The sequence below is a fragment of the Rhinolophus ferrumequinum genome, chromosome 19, assembly GCF_004115265.2.
Source record: "Rhinolophus ferrumequinum isolate MPI-CBG mRhiFer1 chromosome 19, mRhiFer1_v1.p, whole genome shotgun sequence".
Taxonomy (NCBI): domain Eukaryota; kingdom Metazoa; phylum Chordata; class Mammalia; order Chiroptera; family Rhinolophidae; genus Rhinolophus; species Rhinolophus ferrumequinum.
Genome location: NC_046302.1, coordinates 40,793,849 through 40,815,635, shown reverse-complemented (window position 1 = coordinate 40,815,635; position 21,787 = coordinate 40,793,849). Strand labels below are relative to the sequence as shown.

Below are 21,787 nucleotides of genomic sequence, written 5' to 3'. Positions count from 1 at the left end.
GGCTCTAGGTTTGCTAGGCCCTAACCGGTAGAGGGCCCTAACCACCTCACCCCCTGGGCCGTTCCAGCCCATTTCAGACAGCCCAGAAAACATGAAGCAGCTACAAAGCAGAGGGAGGTGAAGTGTGCTTTAAATCATTGGGACAGACAGATGTGTCTGGCAGCCTCTGTCATTGTCTCATTTTCAAAGCTCATTGATTACTGAGCCTCTATTTTCTTTAAAATGTTTAGTTTTCACATCAGTCCTCCAAGGTTTATGTTTCTCACTCCATGTTAAAGAGAGAAAGATCCAGAAAGATACAAGGCCCAATGGCATGGAGTTAATGACCAATTTTTTTTTTTATTGGTTTTCATCTCACTAAGCAGAGGTAAATCTGAAATCCTGTATATAAATTCATAGTTTTACTTGGTATTGTTGGTTTGTTTTTTGCCCCGACCCTCCCACCCTCTCATTCCCCTGGTTTTTAAGCCGTTGTTTCTCAGTCTAGTTGTGTAGGACACAGCTCCCTGACCCATGCTGGTCTGATGAGCCTTGTGCTCCACTCTGCTGAGGCTGTCGGTCGCTGGTCATTGGTCTGCTGCTCACAGCAGCTCACAGCTGCCGGCCGCTCACGATGGCTGCCGGCACTCACGGCTGCCAGCCAGTGCAGCCACCAGCCACTCACGGTAACACACATCAGGACACGGCAGCCCACGCCAACCTCTGGTTGTTCACGGCAGCCCAGCTCCAGAGAGAGCCATTGTTCAGTCTTAGCTGTAGAGGGTGCAGCTCACCGGCCCATGTGGGAATCGAGCTGGCGGCCTTCGGCATTAGGAGCACGGTGTTCCAACCACCCGAGCCACCGGGCTGCCCCAGTATTTTTATTTTATGGGAAATCTACTAGCTTTTTTTCTTTTGTGTGGGTTCCCTGATAAGAAATTAACAAGTCGTTGAGTATAATTAAACAGTGTGGGATGGCGTGCTCCCATGTACCTTAGCAGCCAAAGGGATGTTTGAAGAACTTCCTCCCAGAGCAGTGAAATAAAGCGGTGTTAGTGAGAATATAGTTAGTGAAGCCTGTTTCCCTGCTTAAGAGGTTAGAATGCAGTTAATTGCTTTCTCAGCTATCGGAGCTATAAATAGACTTAAGTAAAGAAATGCCTCTTTAAAACATGACTTTGTTATTCACAGACTGATTCGGTTTAGACACTAAAGGATGGAAGTTTTTCCCTCCCAGTTTTTGTTTATTATAAAAAGCAATATTTTATCAGTCTGGAAAATAAAATCTGAAAAGAATATGTTTCCTCTGAAGATTTCCTGGTCTAGGGTGGCCCTGAGAGTAGGTCAGAGGGGTCAGCAGTGGGTCAAGTTGACGCCAGCATGTTCTAGGCCGCAAGGGCCATCCTGGGCAGACAGTCCTGATGCCATGTCTCCACTCCATCCCAGCAGAACGGGTGCTGAAACCAATATGGTCCGGAGGCCAGATAGGACATATTGGCCCCAAGCTGCCTACCCTGGGCCATGACGATCTCTGGGGGCCAAGAGTCACATTGGAGGAACTCAAACAGGGCCCAAATGTGCTTTCGTCCCCGTCTCCTTTATCTTCAGCTTGACTTGAACTCATCAGGGAATGACAGTGTGACTGGGTTGTTCCTTATAGGTGCTAACAGATTCCATTTTGAACAAACATGTTTGCTTTTTAAAAATATACGTTTATCATTATTTTCTATTTTTAATTTATGTTTACTATAACGGATTTATTGAGATATAATCAGTACACTATAAACCACTTGCTTTTAAAAGTATGTGGTGGAATTTGGCTTCCTGTTTAAAATCAGTGTGTGCGGGCAGTTGGAAAGCTTCTACCAATATTTAGAATAAACCCTATAGAGAGCAAAAATTTTTAGTAGATAAAACAATATCATCATCCCCTTTCCAATACAGGAAAATGAAATGCTGAGATTTTTTCTTGAAAGCCCATTTAAAACCCTTTTAAGCAAAAATATTTCTTTCTTAAAAATTGGAGATATTTTTTCCAAATGGGTAGCACTGACCATGTAAAAGAATTGATTGAAAAGAAAATGTATTTTTTTATTATGCTTACAGAGTTTTTAAAGATAAGATTCTGTGCGAGAGATCCCTATCAAATGTTTATTATAGCGTGTCTTATTTTAGTTTCACATGTCTGTTTTAATGGAAATATGTTTTATGTTCTTATAAACAGAAGTGAATAGGCGTGATTTCCAAGGTAACAACAGCTATGTCTAGATCTGTAATTGACATTTTTCTTAAACTGTCAAATGGTCTTTGGAAAGCATTTTCATACTTCTTTTAATCCCTTTTCAAATAGATTTGCCTCAGGCTTTTAAAATCTATATATAAACTTGAATAGCAGAGAATACCAAAGCCAGTACCTATGGACACTCAAATAAGTGACAAACAGTATTAGGGCAGTAATTGGTTCTTTGAAGGTATTATCTGAATATTTCCAACATTGAAGGGAAGAAATTTTTTAAAAGGCCCAGGTGGATATTGTTTCTTATGGCTGCCCTAAGATCAATTATGATAGTTCTTTTACTGGTTAGTCAGCTTCTAAACAGACTTTGCAATAGCTCTCTAAAAGCATAAGTGGAGTTAGTTAAAGAAAAAACAGCTTTCTCACCCTTACTCAGAAGTGTGTTCTTTGCATGAATCCCTAGTCAAGCAAGAACTTGGTAACAACTTTTCATTGAGACTTGAGGTTTATTTATAGTTGGGCCCTTTCTGGGACAAGGAGGTGCCTGTCTGCCCAGCCCGTTATCCAGGTGGGTGGATGGGGGTGAGTGGTGCAATAACCAACATTTCTTGCCTGGTCTTTTATTTACTATTGCCTGCAGCCCAAGGTTGAACCTGGTACCTCTTGGTCTTTCAGTCCTGCGGTCAAACTAGATGTTTCTGTATGTTCACTGAGTTTATAAAACAAATTCTGAATAGCGCATGAGGCCAGCTGCTCCTTCCCAGAGCTAATGTCCCGGCAAACTCCTCTGCTTCTCCGTCCCAGAGATCCGACCTCTTCCATAGTACAGTCTCAATACCAGGGACCTGCAATGAAACATAGCTTTTAAACTAAAATACAGATGCTCCAGAGTAAACCTGGGTTGTGTTTGTTCCTAAATTATAGCATGGTGCGCTCATAGGTTAAAATCTGCCTGGAGAAATTTACACACACACACACACACACACCCTTCTCTGAAGCAAGAGAAAAGGGACTTAAATGTTAAAATACTCTGATTGGCTGACTCTGATTTCAAAGTTCCTCATGTGGTTTTGATGCATGCTCCTGGCCATAGAACTTAACAGATTTTTCACAGAAAAAGCCACTGTTAATGAGTTCTATAAAATAGGCCCCTCAAATAGTGCAATCATGCAGTTGGTAACTTCTACCCATGACTCAAGCATTTGGAAATCCATTTCAGAAAGTATGTGAATGATAATATTTTAATCAGGGTTTTGTATGAACATGACAAACTGAATCACAGCGATGTCTTTAAAATGTGAACCTGTCTTCAGCTTCCCGTTATTTCCCTGTGGAAATGTCTTGGTGCCAGTCTGAATGGGCACTCAACCCTTTCTCCCAGGTGCCTTGGCTCTCTGGCACCAGTCCACAGAGTCCCCTGTGCCTGGGCTGTCCCCTCCCCCACTTCCTCCAGTCTCTTCTGTCCCTGACACTCCCCATGTTCTCAGTTAGTATGTGCAGTGGTGGCTTTCTTACAGTGAGGACCAACCAGTCTCTGAACAAAGGATTACTGAATAAAGTGTGTTTTGAGAGAAAACTCTGGCCGCTGGGTAGAATACGTTTGGATGAAGGTGTGCTGGAGGCAGGCACTCAAGTTTTAGGGACTTGATCGATCCAGGAGAGCTCCGAGGCAGAGCTGAGCTAGGGCAGCTGCGTCCTGGTTGATTAGAAAAGGACTGCTGCGACTTCACGATGGACAGAGCTTGGTAGTTGACTGGGATAAAACGTAGGGTGATGCCAGGATCTCGAACTTAAGTTTAGGAAGACAGCAGGTGAGTGAGGTTTGGGCCACGTCGAATTTGGAGTTTCCAGTGGCACACTCAGAGGGAGGAAGACACTGAGCAGATATTAATATAATGGTACCTCGGTTTTCTAGCGTAATCCACTTTGGAAGACCGTTCGAAAACCGAGGCACGGTTTCCCCATAAAAAGTAATGCAAAGTGGATTAATCCATTCCAGACCTTTAAAATCAACTCCTAAAACTGCAAATTTAGCATGAATTTTACTATCTAATGATACCATAGATCCATAAAATTTATGGCGTTCTTAAACCGAAATATTCGTCAATGGAGACATTCAAAAACCGAGGTACCACTGTAGTTGAAACTATGTGCCAGGGGAAGAAGATCAGGCCTGGAGAGGCAGACTCGAAGGTGGTAGTTGAGGCCACAGGCGTGAAAGAGACCATCCAGGGAACGAATGTGAGAGAGGACAGATATATGGTGACAATGCGGTTCTGAGAAATTGCCACGTGAAGGAGAGGCATGCAGGAAGCTGGGCCAGTGTGAGGTTCTGGAAAAGGAAAGTGAGGAAAGTGGGGAGGGAGCTGGAGGAAGGTGTTCCTGCTGAGTCTCAGAGAAGCGGTCTTCCGAGAGAGGACGCGTGGGTCAGTGGTATGGAGGCCTGCAAAGACGTCATACTGGACGAAGAAGGAAACTGCACCACTTTCAAGCACTGGATTTGGCAAGTACGGTCCCCAAAAGTTGCTCTCAAGAGTAGTTTCTGCAGCATGGGGGGCAGGGGAGGCCAGAGAGTGTTTGATGGGGGGAAATCTGAGAACGGAGAATGTGGAAGGTGGTGTGTGCAGACGCCTTGCCCAAGATGGCTGGGGGTTAAGGAGAGAGAGGAGAAACAGCTGAACGGGGAGGATTTTAAGCATAAAAGACACTTGAACACAGGTATGTGTTTAGGGGAAGGAGGCAGTGAACAGGGAAAGATTACGTAGAAAAGAAAACGCAGCTGTTCGGGTCAGGGAGTGATTTAAAGGATCATCTGATTCAATTCCCTCACTTTCACACATGAGAAAATTAAAATCTAGTAAGGTTAGAGGTTTGCCGTGGGTCGTGCAGCTAATTAAGTGGCAGAGTCACATCTGAAAGTCAGGTCTCCTGACCCTTGCTCTGCGCTTTCTGCTATTTCACCTTGCCTCCTAGAGATCCACTGGGTTGTAAGCTCTTCTAGTCGCTCAACTCCTCTGGGCACCTATTACGGTGCTTCATGTGCGGGGACTACAGCTTCTTCGTGTGCCGCAGCCAGAGTGATCTTTTCCAAAACATTGCTGGTCTTAGCTCCTCTCCATAATATATTGTTTTTCAGTCTCTGGAGCCAGGCTGTCTGGGTGCAATTCCTGGCTTTGCCACTTACTATCTCTGTGATCTTGGGCCCTACGCCTTGGTTTCCCCACCTGTGAAACAAGTGTAATGGTATTTCCATTGGGAGAATTAAATGAATTCATTTACGCCTGGCACATTCTAACTGCTCATTACACGTTAGCTCCCATTATGTAAAACAAACAAAACAAACTCTTCATGTTGCTCTTAGGATAAAGACCAAAACCCTCACCAAAGGCCCTGCGTGAGTGAGCTGGTCTCTCTTGCTCCCCACTTGCTGTGTATACTGTGGCTGCACTGGCGTTATGTTAGTTTCCTGAATGTGCATTTACTTCTACTGCATAACTTGCTTTTCTTCACCTCAGCTAACCCACCAGCTCAAACACCCCTTCCTCCAAGAATCCATTCCTGGTTTCCCCTACCCTGGACCCCTGATTCAGTCGTCCTGTTATTGTGTTAAGTCTTTCTGTCAGTTGTTTATTGCCTTTAGGACACTCATTTTTCTTGTCCATATGCTTTGAACTGGGGGGTTAATTGATCAGCGTTCACCTTCCATGCTAGACCATAAACTCCAATGATATGTAAGAGGTTATGCTTGTTTTTGTTCATTTTTGTGTTCCTAACCCATAACAGTATTTGTCATGTATTTGGCAGTAAGTATTGATAAATGAATGAATGAACCCATCCATTTAGTCTTGACATTCAGTGAGCTCATACTTACTTTCTCTTCTTTGAAAGCACGTGGAATCCAGGACTAATAGAAGTATCATTTTTATGATGTTGGCACACACAAAATCATATCTGAGTCTTCTTTATTCCTCTGACAGCCTAATTACCTTCCATTCTAAGGAGGCAATAGTTACGACTTTGAAATACCGTGCATAAAGAGGAGGAAGAAGATCCATTTCAAAGATGCTGAGAACAGGAGCAAAATTGTCACCTGTTGGCAGCTGAAACAGGGAAACATCCTTAATGATTTCATGAGGGCGACCCTCCACGCCTGACAGCCAGGTGCCGTGATGGGGATTCCAGGCGTGCTTTACTCAGGAATATGGGAGCCTTTGCCAGTGGCATTCATAGTGTCCTCAGCCTATTCCAGCCCCGTCGTAGCCAGCAGTGAGAACGGGTGAGAGCTGCTTACCAGAGATGCTCATTGGCCTGCAGGTTGTTAGTTGGTGCTTTTAGACTGAACTTAAAACCCAGGCCATGGAGTAAAAGAATCACCGCTTTTTATGTGCATGTGGATCACTGCAGTAAAATTGAAAGATGCCTCTGATGTCTGGTGTGTCTGTGAAAGTGAAGAGTGGAACTTTCTAGCACACTTGTGCATGTATGCATACGCACACGCACAGAGAATTGTTTGACTTCTTTGTCATCCATATGGCTAGCTAATGTGCAGTGGAAAACAAAATACTGACTGGTGTATAACTACTTTTGACTTTAAAATTGGACTCCTGAAAAATGAAAACTGAAAATACCTATGAGTGAAGTAGAAGGAAGTAATTTGTATCTTCTTTTTAGTTTAAAATACTTGAGAGGAGTGGCCGGTTCGCTCTGTTGGTTAGAGCGTGATGCTGGTAGCTCCAAGGTTGCCGGTTCGATCCCCACATGGGCCACTGTGAGCTGCGCCCTCCTTAAAAAAAAGAAGAAATGAAATAAAATCCTTGATACAGAAGATACAGCCATAATTTTAACCAGCATTGATGCTGGTTTTGAGCATCAGCCATCACACCCTTGTATGTGTGGGTGAGCACACTCACTCCTCTGTGATTGTAAAGTGTTTCTGCACAGGACGAGGCTCAAGCCTTGGTGAAAATGTGTGCTTTCATCTGTGGAATTCATACAGTTACCTTAATATGCAAAGACTATCAGAGGTCCTCAAATTGAGGGATACTCAGTGAGCACGGCGTCTGTGTCTCCCTAGTTTCTCATGGGAAAGTCCTTTATGTTATTGCCAATGGTACGAGGTGTGTCCTACGGGAGGTCAAAGGGCAGAAAGTCCCAAGAGGCTGGGGGAAAGTCACCACGTGTTTTATACCCCCAGTCACATCCCCTGCAACTCAGGCAGATTACCTAATAAGGTTGCAGAAACTGCCTTTGAATGAATGAAGTCACCTGGATAATGAAGTCATCCAGGTTCTGGAGCAGTTCTGTGCTACCAGTGCCATCTTGTTCCTTTGTCCAGGCATTGTAAGGTACTAATGTTGAGACATCACACACAGGTAGATACAGCAAGACTCTGTCCTGTCAGTCATGTCTGCTTGCAGGAGGGGATGAGCCAGGGCCTACCACGGGTAGTGATGTAAAAAAGTCCATAAGTGTCACCTAGTACTGATACCCTTCTAGGACTTTCTGAATACCCCTGAAATACTCATCGGAAGTGCTGATGCCGTTGAATTATTTTGTGTATTTTGGACCTGCCCTTTATGTGATTCTTTGACTTCCCGAGCTATTAGCATGATGCTCAGTAAATACTCGGTTAAACCGGGACTGAACTTGTGAAAGGGCTGCGAAGTTGTATCAGGACAGGGTCAGAACACAAGCTGTGCCTTTCGTTTAAAACCTGTAGCCGCACGTGAAGATGATGTTGAGCCTTAAGCTTTCCTTAGCCTAAATCTCCTGCTATGAATTTCAGAGGATGTTGTCAGTTGGAAGAATGTTCCATGGAGTGTCCTTTTCTGTATTTAATCTTAATATTTTCATGATGACAAGGACCCTGTTCCTGCCACCACCAGATCTGGGAAGGGCTCCCCTTCAGAGATCAACCCTGGCTGCTATGAAAACCTCCACTAAGGAGGGTGCTGTACAGACAGGTGCCTTGGAGACTGTCTGAAATCCGTGTGTATTTCCCTCCTTTGATATAGCTCATGTGAACGCCCGGGTACCTTTGTGTGCTGAAACAATCTCTGACCTGGGCGTCCAGAGGCTGGGGTTCTAGCCGTGGCTCAGCCATTAACTTAGCGCCCTGTGAGAGCCAGTGCCGGCCACTGAGTCTGGCGCCAGGGACATGGAGGCTGAAGCAGGGTTCCGGTAGGTCCCTCCTTCCAGAGCCATTCTCCCCTTACCTGCTACCTTGAGAGTTGACCTTTATTGTTTTCCCAGATCTAACATTCTATGGTTCTGTGTTTCCTGTTCAGCTCAAAAATATAACTTCCTTAGGCATCTGTACTTTCACAGTATAGAGAGATTTTCGTCTGTATACCCCCTAATACAAGTAATAAAACTAGATCGTGTTTGAGTGCTTATATGCTGGGCACTCTTCTGGATGCTTACATGAACTGTCCTCTTGAATGCTCTCCTTGGCCCTCCTCCGCCATTGAGAGGGCGGCTAGGAGGCTGTAGGCTCAGCCAGCGTGGGGCTCAGGGCCTAGCACAGAACTCAGCTGGTACCCAGGTGGCACAGGCTGAGCCTGGGGGCAACAGACGTGAGTAGATGGAGTGAGCTGGAAAAGGCGCGTGGAGGATACAGGCGGGCCTCTCGAGATGAGCAGAGAAAAGGGGGTGGGGTGTTTCCGAATAACACAATGAGCAAAGGTGTGGAGATGGGAATCACAGGTGTGGTTTATGGGACAGCCAGGTGACCAGCGTGATTGCTTTAGAAGGTTTTATCTGAGAGGGAGAGAGTGGGACCAAGATTGTGGAGCCCCCGGAAGTAGACCTTTAGATGTGGTGGTAGGAGATGTGGAGACACTGATGTCTGGGGGTTACAGGAAGAAAGGTGCAGGGGTGGGGGTTCGAAGGAGCAGAGCCTCAAGTCTGAGGCTCTAGCATTCGAGCCTGATGGGATTGGAGGTGGCTTAGGGCTCATGAGTGGAGCCTGTGTGTTCCCTTTGTTCCCTCTCCCACTGGCAGGCACGTGGCGGAGGCCTCACCACACGGTTCTAGCCCCGGCATTGGCTTCCCCAAGGGATGCTCGCAGGGCTGGGTGTCTTGAGGGCTGGGACTCATTGCACCACCAGCACCTGTGTTTGGCCTGATCTTCACCCTGGTCACACAGGGGTCATACTTAGTCTCAAAACTCCAGGTGTAGCAGCTCCATTCCCATCTCCATTATAGTGGTGAAGAAATTAAGACTCGGGGATGTTAAATAACTTCACAAGATCCCATAATAAGTGTGGAAAACATTAATGAAACATAGTTCTATTATAACATAGCTGCCTTCCACCATACCACAAGGAAAGGAAACTGCCCGTCTTTGTAAGTGAAGGTTAAAGTAAGGTTGTCTGAGAAAGTTACTTTTCTCCCCCCTTTCTTTACATTGAGGTAGAATTCTTACACCAAAAATTTACCCTTTGAAAGTGTACAACTCAGTGGGTTTTAGTATATTAATCAAGTTGTACAACCATCACTACTCTAAATTCTAGAATATTTTCATTACTCAAAAACACACAAAAAATAAATAATACCCATTAGCAGTCACTCCATTTTTTTCCTCCCCCAGCCCCTGGCAGCTACTAAACTACTTCCTGTTCCCTGGATACTTTATGTAACTGGAATCACACACTGTGATCTTTTATGACTGGCATGTGTCCAAGGTTCACCCATGTAGCATGTGTTGGGACTTCCCTTCTTTATATTGTTGAATAATATTCCATTGTATGAACATACCACATTCTATTTATCCATTTCTCCGCTGGTGGACATTTGGGTTGTTTCCACGTTGTGGCTGTTCACGGGCATTGGTGTGCATGTTTTGACGTGTGCTTTCAATTCTCTTGGGTATATATTAGAAAGCTACTTTGAAAGAGTTTAAGCAACATCAAGTCCAAGAGCTCTTGCTTTCACAGTATTCTCCCTGTGTTTGATTCTAGTTCCCGCTAGTGGCTGACTTGTTTCATGATGAGAAGGACTCTGCTCCGGCCCCCACCACAACTGGAAAGGGCTCGTCTTCAAAGATCAACATCCGCTCCGCCAGACCCCAAATGAAAGCCTCCAACAAGGAGCACAAGAAAACCGTGGGCCACCAGGTCAGCCCTGGGGCTCGTGGCAGGAAGCTGAGGGCCATGGCCTATGGGCAGGGCCGGCCTCTGTAGGTGAAGGATGGCTGCCGAGGTAGGGGCGACGGTGGCCTTGCCAGCCACAGCCCTGGCCACCCCGCTCAGTCTTTCTGTGCTGTTTGAAGAAGGAAACTGTGAAACCTTTTTAAGAGGGAACTGACGGGAGAGAGAAAGGGGGTGACTGTAGTGCCAGACAGTGCATTTCATCCCTGAGGTGGGACCATGTTACAACAACTTAGATGCCTAGTGTGAGGGGCAAGAAGGTCGAGAGGTCTGCAGATTGGGGAGAAGGATTAATTAAGCCTGGGCACCAGAAAACTGATAATTGCTCCTGCGATGTGGTCTTTGTGGGCTGTTATGTCCAGTGTCTCCCAGGAGAAGAGACGAGAGTGCCTGCCAAGCCCCTGGCAACCACTGACCTCTCTGTGGTTGTGGTCTCAGTGGATTTGCCTGTTACATTTTGTGCATATGCAATCACTGCCAGGAAGCCCGGACTCGGGTGTCCAGGCTCCAGGGCCTTGCGTTTAGAAGTAGCAGACCTCCAGGCACATCTCTTGTAGCACTCCTTGCCTTTCCTCTCCTTTGCTCTATAACACTGAGTTAGACACATTAGGGGGTAGTCACTCCCCCATTTGAAATGAGGACCCCCTGAGGCCAAAATATGGGAAGGACTTGATTTTGGTCATCGAGCAAGGCAGGAGTATCAAAGCTAGATTCAGACCCCTGGTCTGCATTTTGTCCTATCCTTCTGGATTAACAATAATAAAATGGTAATAGGAAGAACTGCTACCACCAGTCTGTGGGCGTTTCGTTGTATTTATTATACATTCACGAAATGGAAAGATAAATGAATAACCAGACACTGACTTTTGTCTCCCCAGTTCCGCACCTCCCTTCACCTGCTCATGGAGACCTTGAACGCCACCACGCCGCACTATGTCCGATGTATCAAGCCCAACGACGAGAAGCTCCCCTTCCAGTAAGTGTGTGCAGGCGTTGGTCCAGCTCCTGGTGGTTGGAGTCAGGCCCAGGAAGCCCGGCCTCTTCCTGCTTCCTTAGGAGGAATTCAGGGGAAGCAGGGAACAGGCCGGCACAGCCTCGAGAAGGTCTGCGGTCTTCAGCAGGATGAATAGTTGATCTTAACTCCCTAAATGGTTTATATGCCGAGTACAGGTCCACAGACATTTAGCTGTCTGCTGCCCACGAGGGTTCAAGAGGATGAGCAGATACAGTCCCCCCTTCTCCTGTTGCTTGCAGGGGTGTTGAGGAAAGTGCACCCTCGAATCCAATAGAGAACCGCGTCAAAATGGGCTACGGAATGCAGTCATGTGTGCATCTCACAGCAAATGTTCAGTTCAGACACTGGAAGACCACTGGAGTGGTCAGGGGAAGCTTCTTGCATTGAGAAAACTTGACCTCTAATGGTGTGTGGAGTGATAACTCACTCAGATGGTCCTGTTCCTCACATCCCGTCCACCGCTGAGCTTCCAGACTCATCCACACTTGCTCACTTTCCCTCCCACCTCAGCCTACTCTGATCCAAATTCTGCCTCTACCCCACCTTGAAATTTTGCTTCCAGTCTGTCCTTACTCACAGGGTCGATTCCACCCCAATCTCTATAGCAGTGATGCTTAAATACTTTTGTCCATCTCTGGTTTCTGCCAAATCCAGGCCGTTATTTCTGCTGGCTTACTGCAGTTTCATTGGCCACCTCCCATTCAACCTGTCGGAAACCAGACTCATCTTCCCCACCACCCCCCATCCCTGCCCAAAGGTGGTTCCTCTTTACTTGGTCTCTGTTGGAGTAAATGGCGTGACCATGTCCTGACATCCCATCCACTCACCAAACTGGAAACCCAGAGTCACTCTGGACTAGTGCCATCCAATAGAACTTTCTGTGGCAATGAAACTTCTATAATCGGCATTGTCCAACACAGTAGCTGCTCGTCACGTGTGGGTATGGCGTGCTTGGAATGTGGCTAGTGTGACTGCGAGACTGAATTCTTCATTTCAGTTCCATTCAAATACACATAGGTGGCTAGTGGTTACCACATTGGGTACCATATACCCGGCATCGTCCTTCTTCCTTACTCCCAGTGTCCAGCCATTGTCCAAATCCCGTGCAGTCTACTTGAAAATTTCTCACATTGGTCTCCCTGTTCTATTGTCAGCTTCTTTCCGACTCCCTTCATTTCTTGCCTGCAAGTACTGCCCTAAGCCTTTAGAACGGTCTCTCTCCTCTGCAGCTTCTTCTTCCAGGACTTTGAGCCCCCACACATGCTATTTCCTCTGGCCAACAGACATATTTTTTTAAAAAATTGAAGCACTTTCTTCCCATCTTTCTGATTTCCTTTTTGGTCCAAGCATGTCTTTCTGTGAAATAATTTATTTTGGCAACTCAGACTCTCAGAAGGAAGATCTGAACTGCCTTCTGCTGTTCCTATCGTTTGATAAAGCCTGACTTGCAGTCAGATGGGCCTTGTGCTGGAAAAGGTTAGGGAGACAATATTGAATCAGCCTTCCGTGAAGTGTGCCAGTTGTTCACTCTTTTCCCTTCCTCCAAATTTCCGAGACGCTTAGGAATCCCAGTCTCCCCCACCCCCCCAGGATGGCATCTGTTTACCAGCTGACTCCGAAAGAATAGACGTTATTAGAAGAGCAGCATGTGTGAAAGACTTAGATTACGTGTGAAGGGCAGGAGCAGAAGAGGAGGGTTGGGTACCAGCTTGGGCCCCAACCAGCTGTGACCTTGGGCGGTTCACTCTTTAGAACCTGGCTCCTGCCATGTGCTTTTTCCTTGCTGGGCCTCCCTTCCTAAAAATAAGATACTGGGGACTTTGAAAGGGACTTTCTAATCCTAATATCTCATTTTTCTAAGACCTTCTTTTGCCTTCAGGAGGAAAATCTTCCTTCTAGCAAAGAAAGGGGGGAGAATACTGAACCAACTCATAAAACCTGGATTGTAGTCTGGGCTCTGCCACCGATTATTTGGGTAATCACAAACTAGTCATTTCCTCTGTTTCATTTCTTCATCTGTTAATTGTGGTTAAAAAAAAAAATTAGTTCTCCTAATGAAAGAATTTAAAGAGATAATGGGGATTATTGGTGAGAAGGATGAAATTTATTTGATTAAATTATACAATGTCACTGACATGATCCTAGAAGGAAAGTACTGGACCCATCCTTCCACCCAGGCTTTCCAACAACCAGGCTTTCTCAGCCTCGGCACGATTGACATTTGGGACCAGGTAATTCTTCGTTGTGGGGGCTGTCCTGGTCACTGTAAGACCTGTCCTCTGTCCACTAGATGCGGGTAGCATCCCCACCATTGTGACACCGGATGATTTTATCAGACATTGCTAAATGTTGCTTGGAGGACGAATTGGCACCCAATGGGGAACCCATACCCTTCCCTAAATGTTTTGGATAGCATGTCTTCTGTAAAAGTGTTTTCCTCTGCTCTCTTTATTAAAAAAACAAAACTTCTATCATACCTACTACTCACTGGGCACTGGGCTGGGACAGGTGGAATGACAATGAATAAGATACGTCCCTTATCCTTAAGGAGTTGCCAGTCACAAATAATTGATGACAAAATAGAAGTGGCTGTCAATGGGTCTCTAAAAGTGCAGGAGCAGGGAGGTGAAAGAATAAATAAGTGTCCAGGGAGGGGGTGACCTGGAGTGAGTGTGGTGACCTGGGACAGCTCATCAGAGGAACTGGCCAGGTTTCCTAAAGGCCAGGCAGCTGGTCTCAGAAGCGGGCAGTCCTGAGAGTCTCAGGGTCCTGAAGTCTGACTGCAGAATTCCGCAGAGCCTGAAGAAATGGGTGGAGAGCTTGCAGCCTTTGCAAAAATCAATTCTGTGGCACGTGGCCACTGGGGTAGAGCCTAGTTCTAACACCAGGGGAGTCTCGCCTGCATCCAGCAAGCTTCCAGCTCTGCTGAAGCTGCACATTTTGTTGGGAGGAGAAATATAACCCTGCATTTCAGCGGTTTGACCCTGTATATCTCTGGTAATTTTTCAGTCCAGACTTGGGTGTTGCTTGAGCACCCCGTGGTCCTCCAAAATTTAATAGGTAGAAGAGCTGGTTTTCGTGCCCAGTTACCTGGTAGCGAATGCAGGGGGAGCAGAATGTGGGATGCATTTGACCATGAGTTTATTTTACTGTTGGGGAGATAAGATTAAAATACAGAAGACAGGGTGCCTTTATTCACACTGGGGTCTGCATAAGGAAGATGATGAGTATCTTCTTTGTATAGTGCCTTTTCTTTTTTTCCTAATAGTATTCCTTTCTTTTACATAACTGGATCATTACAGCAAACCAGCGAATTATAGTTGGGCACGTATTCTCAGCTCCTGTTGAACGAATGAGTCACAGAGAGAATGTGTTGTGCCCCATGTGACACCAGCTGCTGTTAGTGGCAGAGCTGAGGCCAGACCAATGCTCTCCTTCGCCTTTGCTCATTTCCCTCCCCACGGGGGACAGCACGTGTGAGGAAGTGGTAGTGGTGAGGGCAGCAAGAAGCAGGGAAGAATGTTGGAGCTGAGTTCAAAACGTATTTGTCAATTGCCTTCCATGGGACCAACTTGGTGTGTGAGGGCTAAAGAGAAGACCACAGCACCTCCCCTGTGTGAGAGCAGGGGATCACACGTGGCATGCCACTTCCAGCCATTAGACGGGACCTAAGCCAGAGCGCAGTGGTCACAGACATGTGGTACCAAAACGGGGAGACGGGGTTACCAAGGGAGAGTAATAGTCTTTTTAAGAAGGGAAGGCCTTCTCAGGGAGAACCAGCTCATTTTCCACCAAGGAAACAGGGGCAGGTCCTGGAGGAAGCAGGCAGACCCATAGCCCACAAAGGACTAGAGGTCACACAGGTGGCTTGCCAAGCGCACTGCCCGTCCCCACCCTATGCAGTGGGTTGAACTTGACCCAGTCGCTGTGCCAAACACCGGGAGGAAGCCTGCACCTGCTGTTGCCGGCAGGTGCTGAGTACCTCGAGGGAGAGGCCTGCCATCCACAGAAAACCTTTCCCAAAGCCCAAGCACATCCACTTTGCATTCCTAACTCAGGGCCCAACTGACCATGTTAGAGGTGAGAGGAGCAGAAGCTGCAAACAGCAGACCCTGCCTCCAAGGCTCCTTGGGTCATTGAAGTCGCAAGCAGCCCTTATGTCCCACAGAGCAGAGCGTCTTAGGAGAACGATCATTGCCACCCCTGGTTAAGGTCCTCCTTGGATCCCAGAACTGAGCTGCATCCTTGGGAGGCCGCAGAGAAACTACAGAGGTGTTGGCATAGTGAAAGGCTGGGCATATAGCAAAGGCTCAGCTCGTGTGTTTCCTTTCATCCTGTAAGACCCTTCTGCTAGGGAGCTTTGATCTATACTGAAAATCATGAAATGTATCTCAAGTAACCATCTTGTTCAGTACTGCAGAATTCAGGGCTCAGCTGTGCCTTACACACTCAAAGTGCCATGGCTGCCTTGGGGCTAGAGTAATCAGGAAGACACTAGAGGAGCCGGGGGTCGAAAGCAGGTGGTACTTGGGCAAGCATAGGGGAGGCATAAGGAAGTCAAAGTGGGCACAGGCCTGGGGGAGAGCGTGGGTATCTTGGGCCGCTGAGCCCCAAGACTGACAGGGAACACAGAGTGTGCCCAGAAGTAAGGTCAGCTCGAGGTCTTCAGCCACGTGGAAAATGCCCACTACTTCCCCACTGCCAAGTGCTCGCTGACCCAAGCCATCGTAGGGCACCACCTGCCTTGATGGACTTTTGGGCCCCTACCGCAAGTGCAGCTCAGCATAAGGCTAGGGGCTGAGCAGATCATACAGAGATGGCGGACAAGAGGGAGTCTCCGATGGAGAGATGCCAGTCGAAGGTGGCAGACCCCTGGGCCAGATCCTTCCTGCATAATTCCAGAATCCTGAGTGGGCCCAGCTTCTGGGAAAAGAACCCCTGGGGTTGTCAAGAACAAGTGAGAGAGGTTGCCCAGTGGGGTGCTAGAAGTAAGGAAACCACCCTCTGTGTTTATCCACCAGGGTGAGCAGACTGCACGGCCAAGGTGTGTGCTGAAGCCAGTATGAGCCCCAGTCTCCAGGCCTGAGCCTGGAGGGCCTGGCCCGTGGCTTTAGCTGAGCTGCAGAACAGCTAGGAACAAAGGGAGCATTTATTCCTCATCCCTCCTCAGAGTGGACAATAGTCTTAGCAAATTACAGCTCATGATTAATTCTAGTTGAGCTTCATTCTTCCTCCATGAAGACTCCCCGATAACCCGAGCCAACCCCCACTTCTTCCCTTTGGTTTCTTTCAGCAATTTAACCACCTTTATTACACACTACCTTGTAGTGTACGACATCTGTCCACGTCCTTCCTCTGCAAGTGTGGGTCCTCTTAGAAAGCCTGACCGTGTCTGACTTTTTATTCTGCATCCTCCTCAGTGGACATGCTTGAATAAATACTAGGTTTTCAGTGCTCAGTATTGTACAGCATGCGAGTTGTTGAAGACATGTCTCCTATCTCTATCAACAGGAAGATTAAGTTCTTCCTCTATATGGTTCTTAACTGAGCAGCTAATAGCTAACAGTATGTGTGTGCGTATGTTGTGCCAGGCACTGTTCTCACTGCTTTTATGGGCCATTACATTCCCTCTTCACACTAACCCTATGAAGGGGGTACTGTTATCCCCATTTTATAGGTGAGGAAACTGAGGCCGAAGGGGGTTATATGTTACTTGTCCCAAATTACACAGCTAGTAAGTGGCCTTGTCACCATTCAAGCCCAGGTCTGCCTCACCTGAAACAGCCCTTTAACTCTTGAGTCACACAATGCTTGTGGTGCCAAGTGTAAATGTTTTAGCCATGGAATTAAGACAGATGCCCATGTAGATGGAAATAATAAAGGCTCTGGAGAGGAGGCAAGAATGAGTCTTGGAGGGTGGACAGAATTCAAGTGGGCAAAGAAGCAGAGGGGTATCCCGGGTGAGAACAAATGTGCACAGAGCTGAGATGCTGGCATGACTCCTGTGCCTGCCTGTCAGCGTCTTTCACTCTGCTTTTCCCTTGACCTTGCGTGTGCTCAGTGATGACCTATAACTCAGTGCAGGAAGAGCTTGTCTTTCCTCCTCTCCTGTTCCCGGTTCCTCTTTGCCAGGTGGCCCCCTCACTGTCTTGTTGTTTTGCAGCTTTGACCCAAAGAGAGCAGTGCAGCAGCTCCGAGCATGCGGGGTGTTAGAGACCATCCGAATCAGTGCGGCCGGCTACCCGTCCAGGTACGTGCGCTCTGGGTGCAGCCAGGGAAACCTCTTATGTGCTGTCAGCTGGAAAGAGATCCTCAAAAATGTTCCCAAACACTGAGGGCCCAAGCCGGGTGCTGACGGAAGTAAGAACTTCGGTTTGGCTTGAAAAGTGTGGGACTCCACAGTGACAATTTCTGGGGCAGCTATTCAAAATTGCCAATTGGCATTGGTCTGGGTGATGAACTAGCCAAAGTTACAAAGGGGATTTCCTTTTACTCAGCTCCCGCCTTGTCCCCTTTCCCTTCCCCCCCTTTTTTAAATTGGTAAAATACACATAATATTTACCATCTTAACCATTTTTAAGCGTACAGTTCAGTGGCCTTAAGGACATTCGTACAGTCAGGTAACCATCACCACCATCCATCTTCAGAACTCTCTTCATCTTGCAAAACTGAAACTCTATCCGTTAAACAATAGCTCCCCATTCCTACCTTCCCCAACCTGACAACCACCATTGCACTGTCTGTCTCTGTGATTTTGATGACTCTGACTACTGCATATAAGTAGAACCGTACAATGTTTGTATTCTTGTGACTGGCTCATTTCACTTAGCATAATGTCCTCAGATCCATCCACATTGTAGCCTGTGTCAGAATTTCCTTCCTGTTTAAGGCATAATAATATTCCATTGTATGGGTAGACCACATTTTGTTTATTCATTCACCTATCAGTGGACCCTTTACCTTTTGATATAGAATCAAATACAGTGGTTCCTTGGTTTTCAAACGTAATCCATTCTAGAAAACCATTCGAGTTCGAAAACCGAGGCACGGTTTCCCCATAGAAAGTAATGCAAAATGGATTAATCTGCTCCAGACCTTTAAAATCAACCCCTAAAACTGCAAGTTTAGCATGAATTTTGCTATTTAATGATACCAAAGATCCATAAAATCTATGGTGTTTGCAAACCGAAATGTTCATCAACGGAGATGTTCAAAGACTGAGGTACCACTGTATATGGTAGAAAATACAATTTGAATTAAAACAAGAACAAAACAAAAAACAGCTATTGTGATCCGTCTTGCATTGTGGATAAGCCCCTGAGCCACCCCAGCACCTGTTGAAGCTATGCCAAGACTGTGGATCCCCTCTGGACACTCGCCTGAAATAGGGGGTGTCGGGGGGTGGATGGTAACCAGGTAGCTCTCGTGAAATCATACCACGTACCAGTGTCACATAGGCCAATCATCTTCTACCATGAATTGGAGCTGAGGAGAGCAGTGTCACAACCCGGAGCCAGTGGTGTTTTCCTCTGTCCCCAGTCCCGTATGTGTCAGGGGGTGGAGGGAGCCAGAAATGGGGAGGAGGAGATGCGGTTCCTGCCCCCACCTCCCGCCTGCACCTTTCCCACCACGGTTGAGGAACCATTTCATAAGCAGTGGTTAATTTACCCAGAAACAACTGTCAACAGTTCCCAAATGTTAGGCCAGGGAAGGAAGCTGCTGACGCAGTGAGGAATTTGCATTTGACCTGGAAAGTACAAAAACTGTCACTAATCGGCAGCATCCAGGCGGTTTGCGAAACCCAGCAGGTTCAAGCATTGTTCAGAATGAGCTGCTCCAGCCAGGGTTGGAGGCCGTTGTTACTTTCTTTTCAGCCGTATCCCTCCCTGCTTAGAAAAAAGACGGGGAGTGTCCTGGGGCTTCAGCTCATTTTTCGAACTTAGGGTATGAACACAAATAGCTGACAAGTCCATGATGAATGAGGTGAGCCATGCTTTTCCTTCTCAGATGAAGGCTCTGTGTTCCTCCCCCGTCTGTCCTGCAGGGCCCGGCTTCAGCCTTTTGATTGACGGAAGGGGGCTCAGGCCACTGGCACAGCAGTTGTTTTGAGTTCAAAGTCCTGTCGTCTGGCCAATTAGATTACCTTTCAGTGACTGCTCCATTCACAGGGTTCAGGCCAGGAATGGTATGAGACTCGTACCTTAGGGAAATGCTGAGCCACTGGTTTTCAAACTGCACCTCCTGCAGCGGGGCTGCACTCCTGCTCCTGCCTCTTCTGCCGGCTCGGCTCCCCAGAAGCCTTCTTTCGTCTGCCATGTTTAGTGCATTATTTCTGAAAATTGCATCGCAACCCGTTACTGGGTCAGGAAGTCAACTTAATGGGTTGTGACCAGCACCTTTTTTTTTTAATGAAACAAATTTGGGACAGAAAATGTAAGATGGCAACTTGTAGCAAGAAGGGTATTATGGCATGACCTTCCATTCCTTTTATATATAGATATGGGCACGTCGTGATTTAAATGTACTTGCACAAATGAGACCAGAGAAGGAAGTGAGCTGCTCAAGGTTGCCAACTGGTGGGTGGATGAGTTAGGAATCATCACCCTCTTCCTCTGCTAGGCTGGCTGGTGACTGCCACCGCACCTTCCTGCCCACATCAGTGAGGCATTGCCATCCAAGCAGAGGTTTAGCAGAGGTGAAAGGGGTAGACCAGTCCTGTGGTTTGCCCTCTGGGGCTGGGCCCGACCTGGGGCCTGGTGTATAACTGCTCCCAGCTCTCTCCAGCGTGTAAGAGTCCCGACTGCAGAACTGTGGCCTGGACTGGAGCTGAAGGAGCCTGCTCAGTCAGCCCTTGGGCTTTGGCGTCAGGCCTACATTCTACAGTCAGCTCCCATCCTTCTTGGCTGGGTGACCTCAGGCAAGTACATTAATCTCTCTGAGGCTGGATTCTCTTATCATTAGGCGGAGTCTCTTATCATTAGGCTGGATTCTCTTATCATCATATTTACTTCATAGGTGGTTGTGATGAATGACATAATGCAGTTCTCAGCATACTGCTGGACGTGTAAGCATTTAATAAAATGTTTATTACTCATTCGGATATGAGCAAGAAGCTACATCCCTAGGGGCATAACTATGTGGGTAGGACCTGTCTGTACCCGAAATATCTAGCTTTGTTCTGTGAAATCCTGATGTGTCTTAAACTGTTGAGGGTCCTTGTACAGGACACTTGGGGATCCCAGGTCCTCCAGCCGTACCTGTGCTGCACAGTGCAGAGGCCCGCAGGTGAGCAGAGAAACCAGCGCATCTTTCTGCGTGATGTATACGTGGTGCTGAAGGTGGGCTTGTCAGGTGGGAGGTGTGCACATGGCCCTGTATCAAGCCAGGGGAGAGGGAGCAGGAAAGTATGTGACAAATGATATTCTAAGGCAGGTGGAACTTGGAGACTCATGTCAGTGTAGAAAGAGCCACTCGTTTCACCAAGAGCTTTCCAACAGAGTGAATGATTGACTAGTAGGACAAGTGACTTGCGGGGGTGTGAGTCTCTCTTGGAGAGCGTCAGGGGGAGGCTAGACGTCCGTGGGCCTGACATGGTAACGACAGCCCACACTTCAGGCAGAGGCGCCTGCACAGCTCTGCCACCTCCGATTTATCCATCGAGCTTGCTCGCAGTCTCACTGTGAAATCAGAGTGACAGTGTGTGTCACTCCCACTCCTGGTTTTTCTGTCGCAGGAGAAAATGATCTGCTTTTGAGGGTGGAAGAGGAGGAGGAAGAGGGTTTTAGTTCTGTGGTGTCACATGGGCTGTATGTAGACTGAGAAGATTTTCTTGCCTTCATGGCATCCGTCTGTCCTGTTGTAAGCATCTAGGCCTATGCCAGTGGCTGTGAGGGAATTAAGGATGTAAGTCGTGGCTCCTGCCAATCAGGAGGTCACAGTCGAAGAGAAGCGATGTAAGCCTAAAGCAGTTAGAAAACCACATAGAACCAGGTGCAAGTTTAGGAGGAGCTGTGGCTTCACGGAGGAGGTGAGGTTTGAGCTAGGCCTTGGAGGGTGAAGAGGATTGGTGGGGAGACAGCAGCAGGGTCCTGCCAGCCGGGGAGCAACACGCTGTCCAGGCATGAAAGGAGCGATGACTTGTTTTTGCTGTCCAGTGATCCGAGAAGAGGCTTTCTCTGCTAGCTCAGTCCCCATTCCTGCTGTCCAGGCCTCCAGTCGTAGCATGCTGGGAGGCCAGGTGTGCTTTTTGCCTCATCAGACAGCCTCTTCCTTGGCAGCTAAGAGGATGTGTTCCCTCTAAGTCAGGGGTGTCCAAACTGTGGCCCGCGGGCCAACTGCAGCCCACGATCCATTTTTTATTGGCCCGCAGCAAATTCCAAAAATATATTTAGTTTACTTAAATAAACC

The 21,787-nt window shown here is 47.3% G+C and overlaps 1 protein-coding gene across 2 annotated transcripts in view; it reads left to right on the top strand.

The window, feature by feature from the left end:
- The window catches only part of MYO5B (myosin VB), a 317,583-nt gene that overhangs the window by 216,784 nt on the left and 79,012 nt on the right, over positions 1-21,787 (top strand). For both annotated transcript variants that reach the window (XM_033087341.1, XM_033087342.1), the window contains exons 15-17: positions 10,177-10,332; positions 11,244-11,341; positions 17,544-17,630. In XM_033087341.1, the coding sequence (XP_032943232.1) occupies positions 10,177-10,332; positions 11,244-11,341; positions 17,544-17,630 (341 nt within the window). The remainder of the gene's footprint in view (positions 1-10,176; positions 10,333-11,243; positions 11,342-17,543; positions 17,631-21,787) is intronic.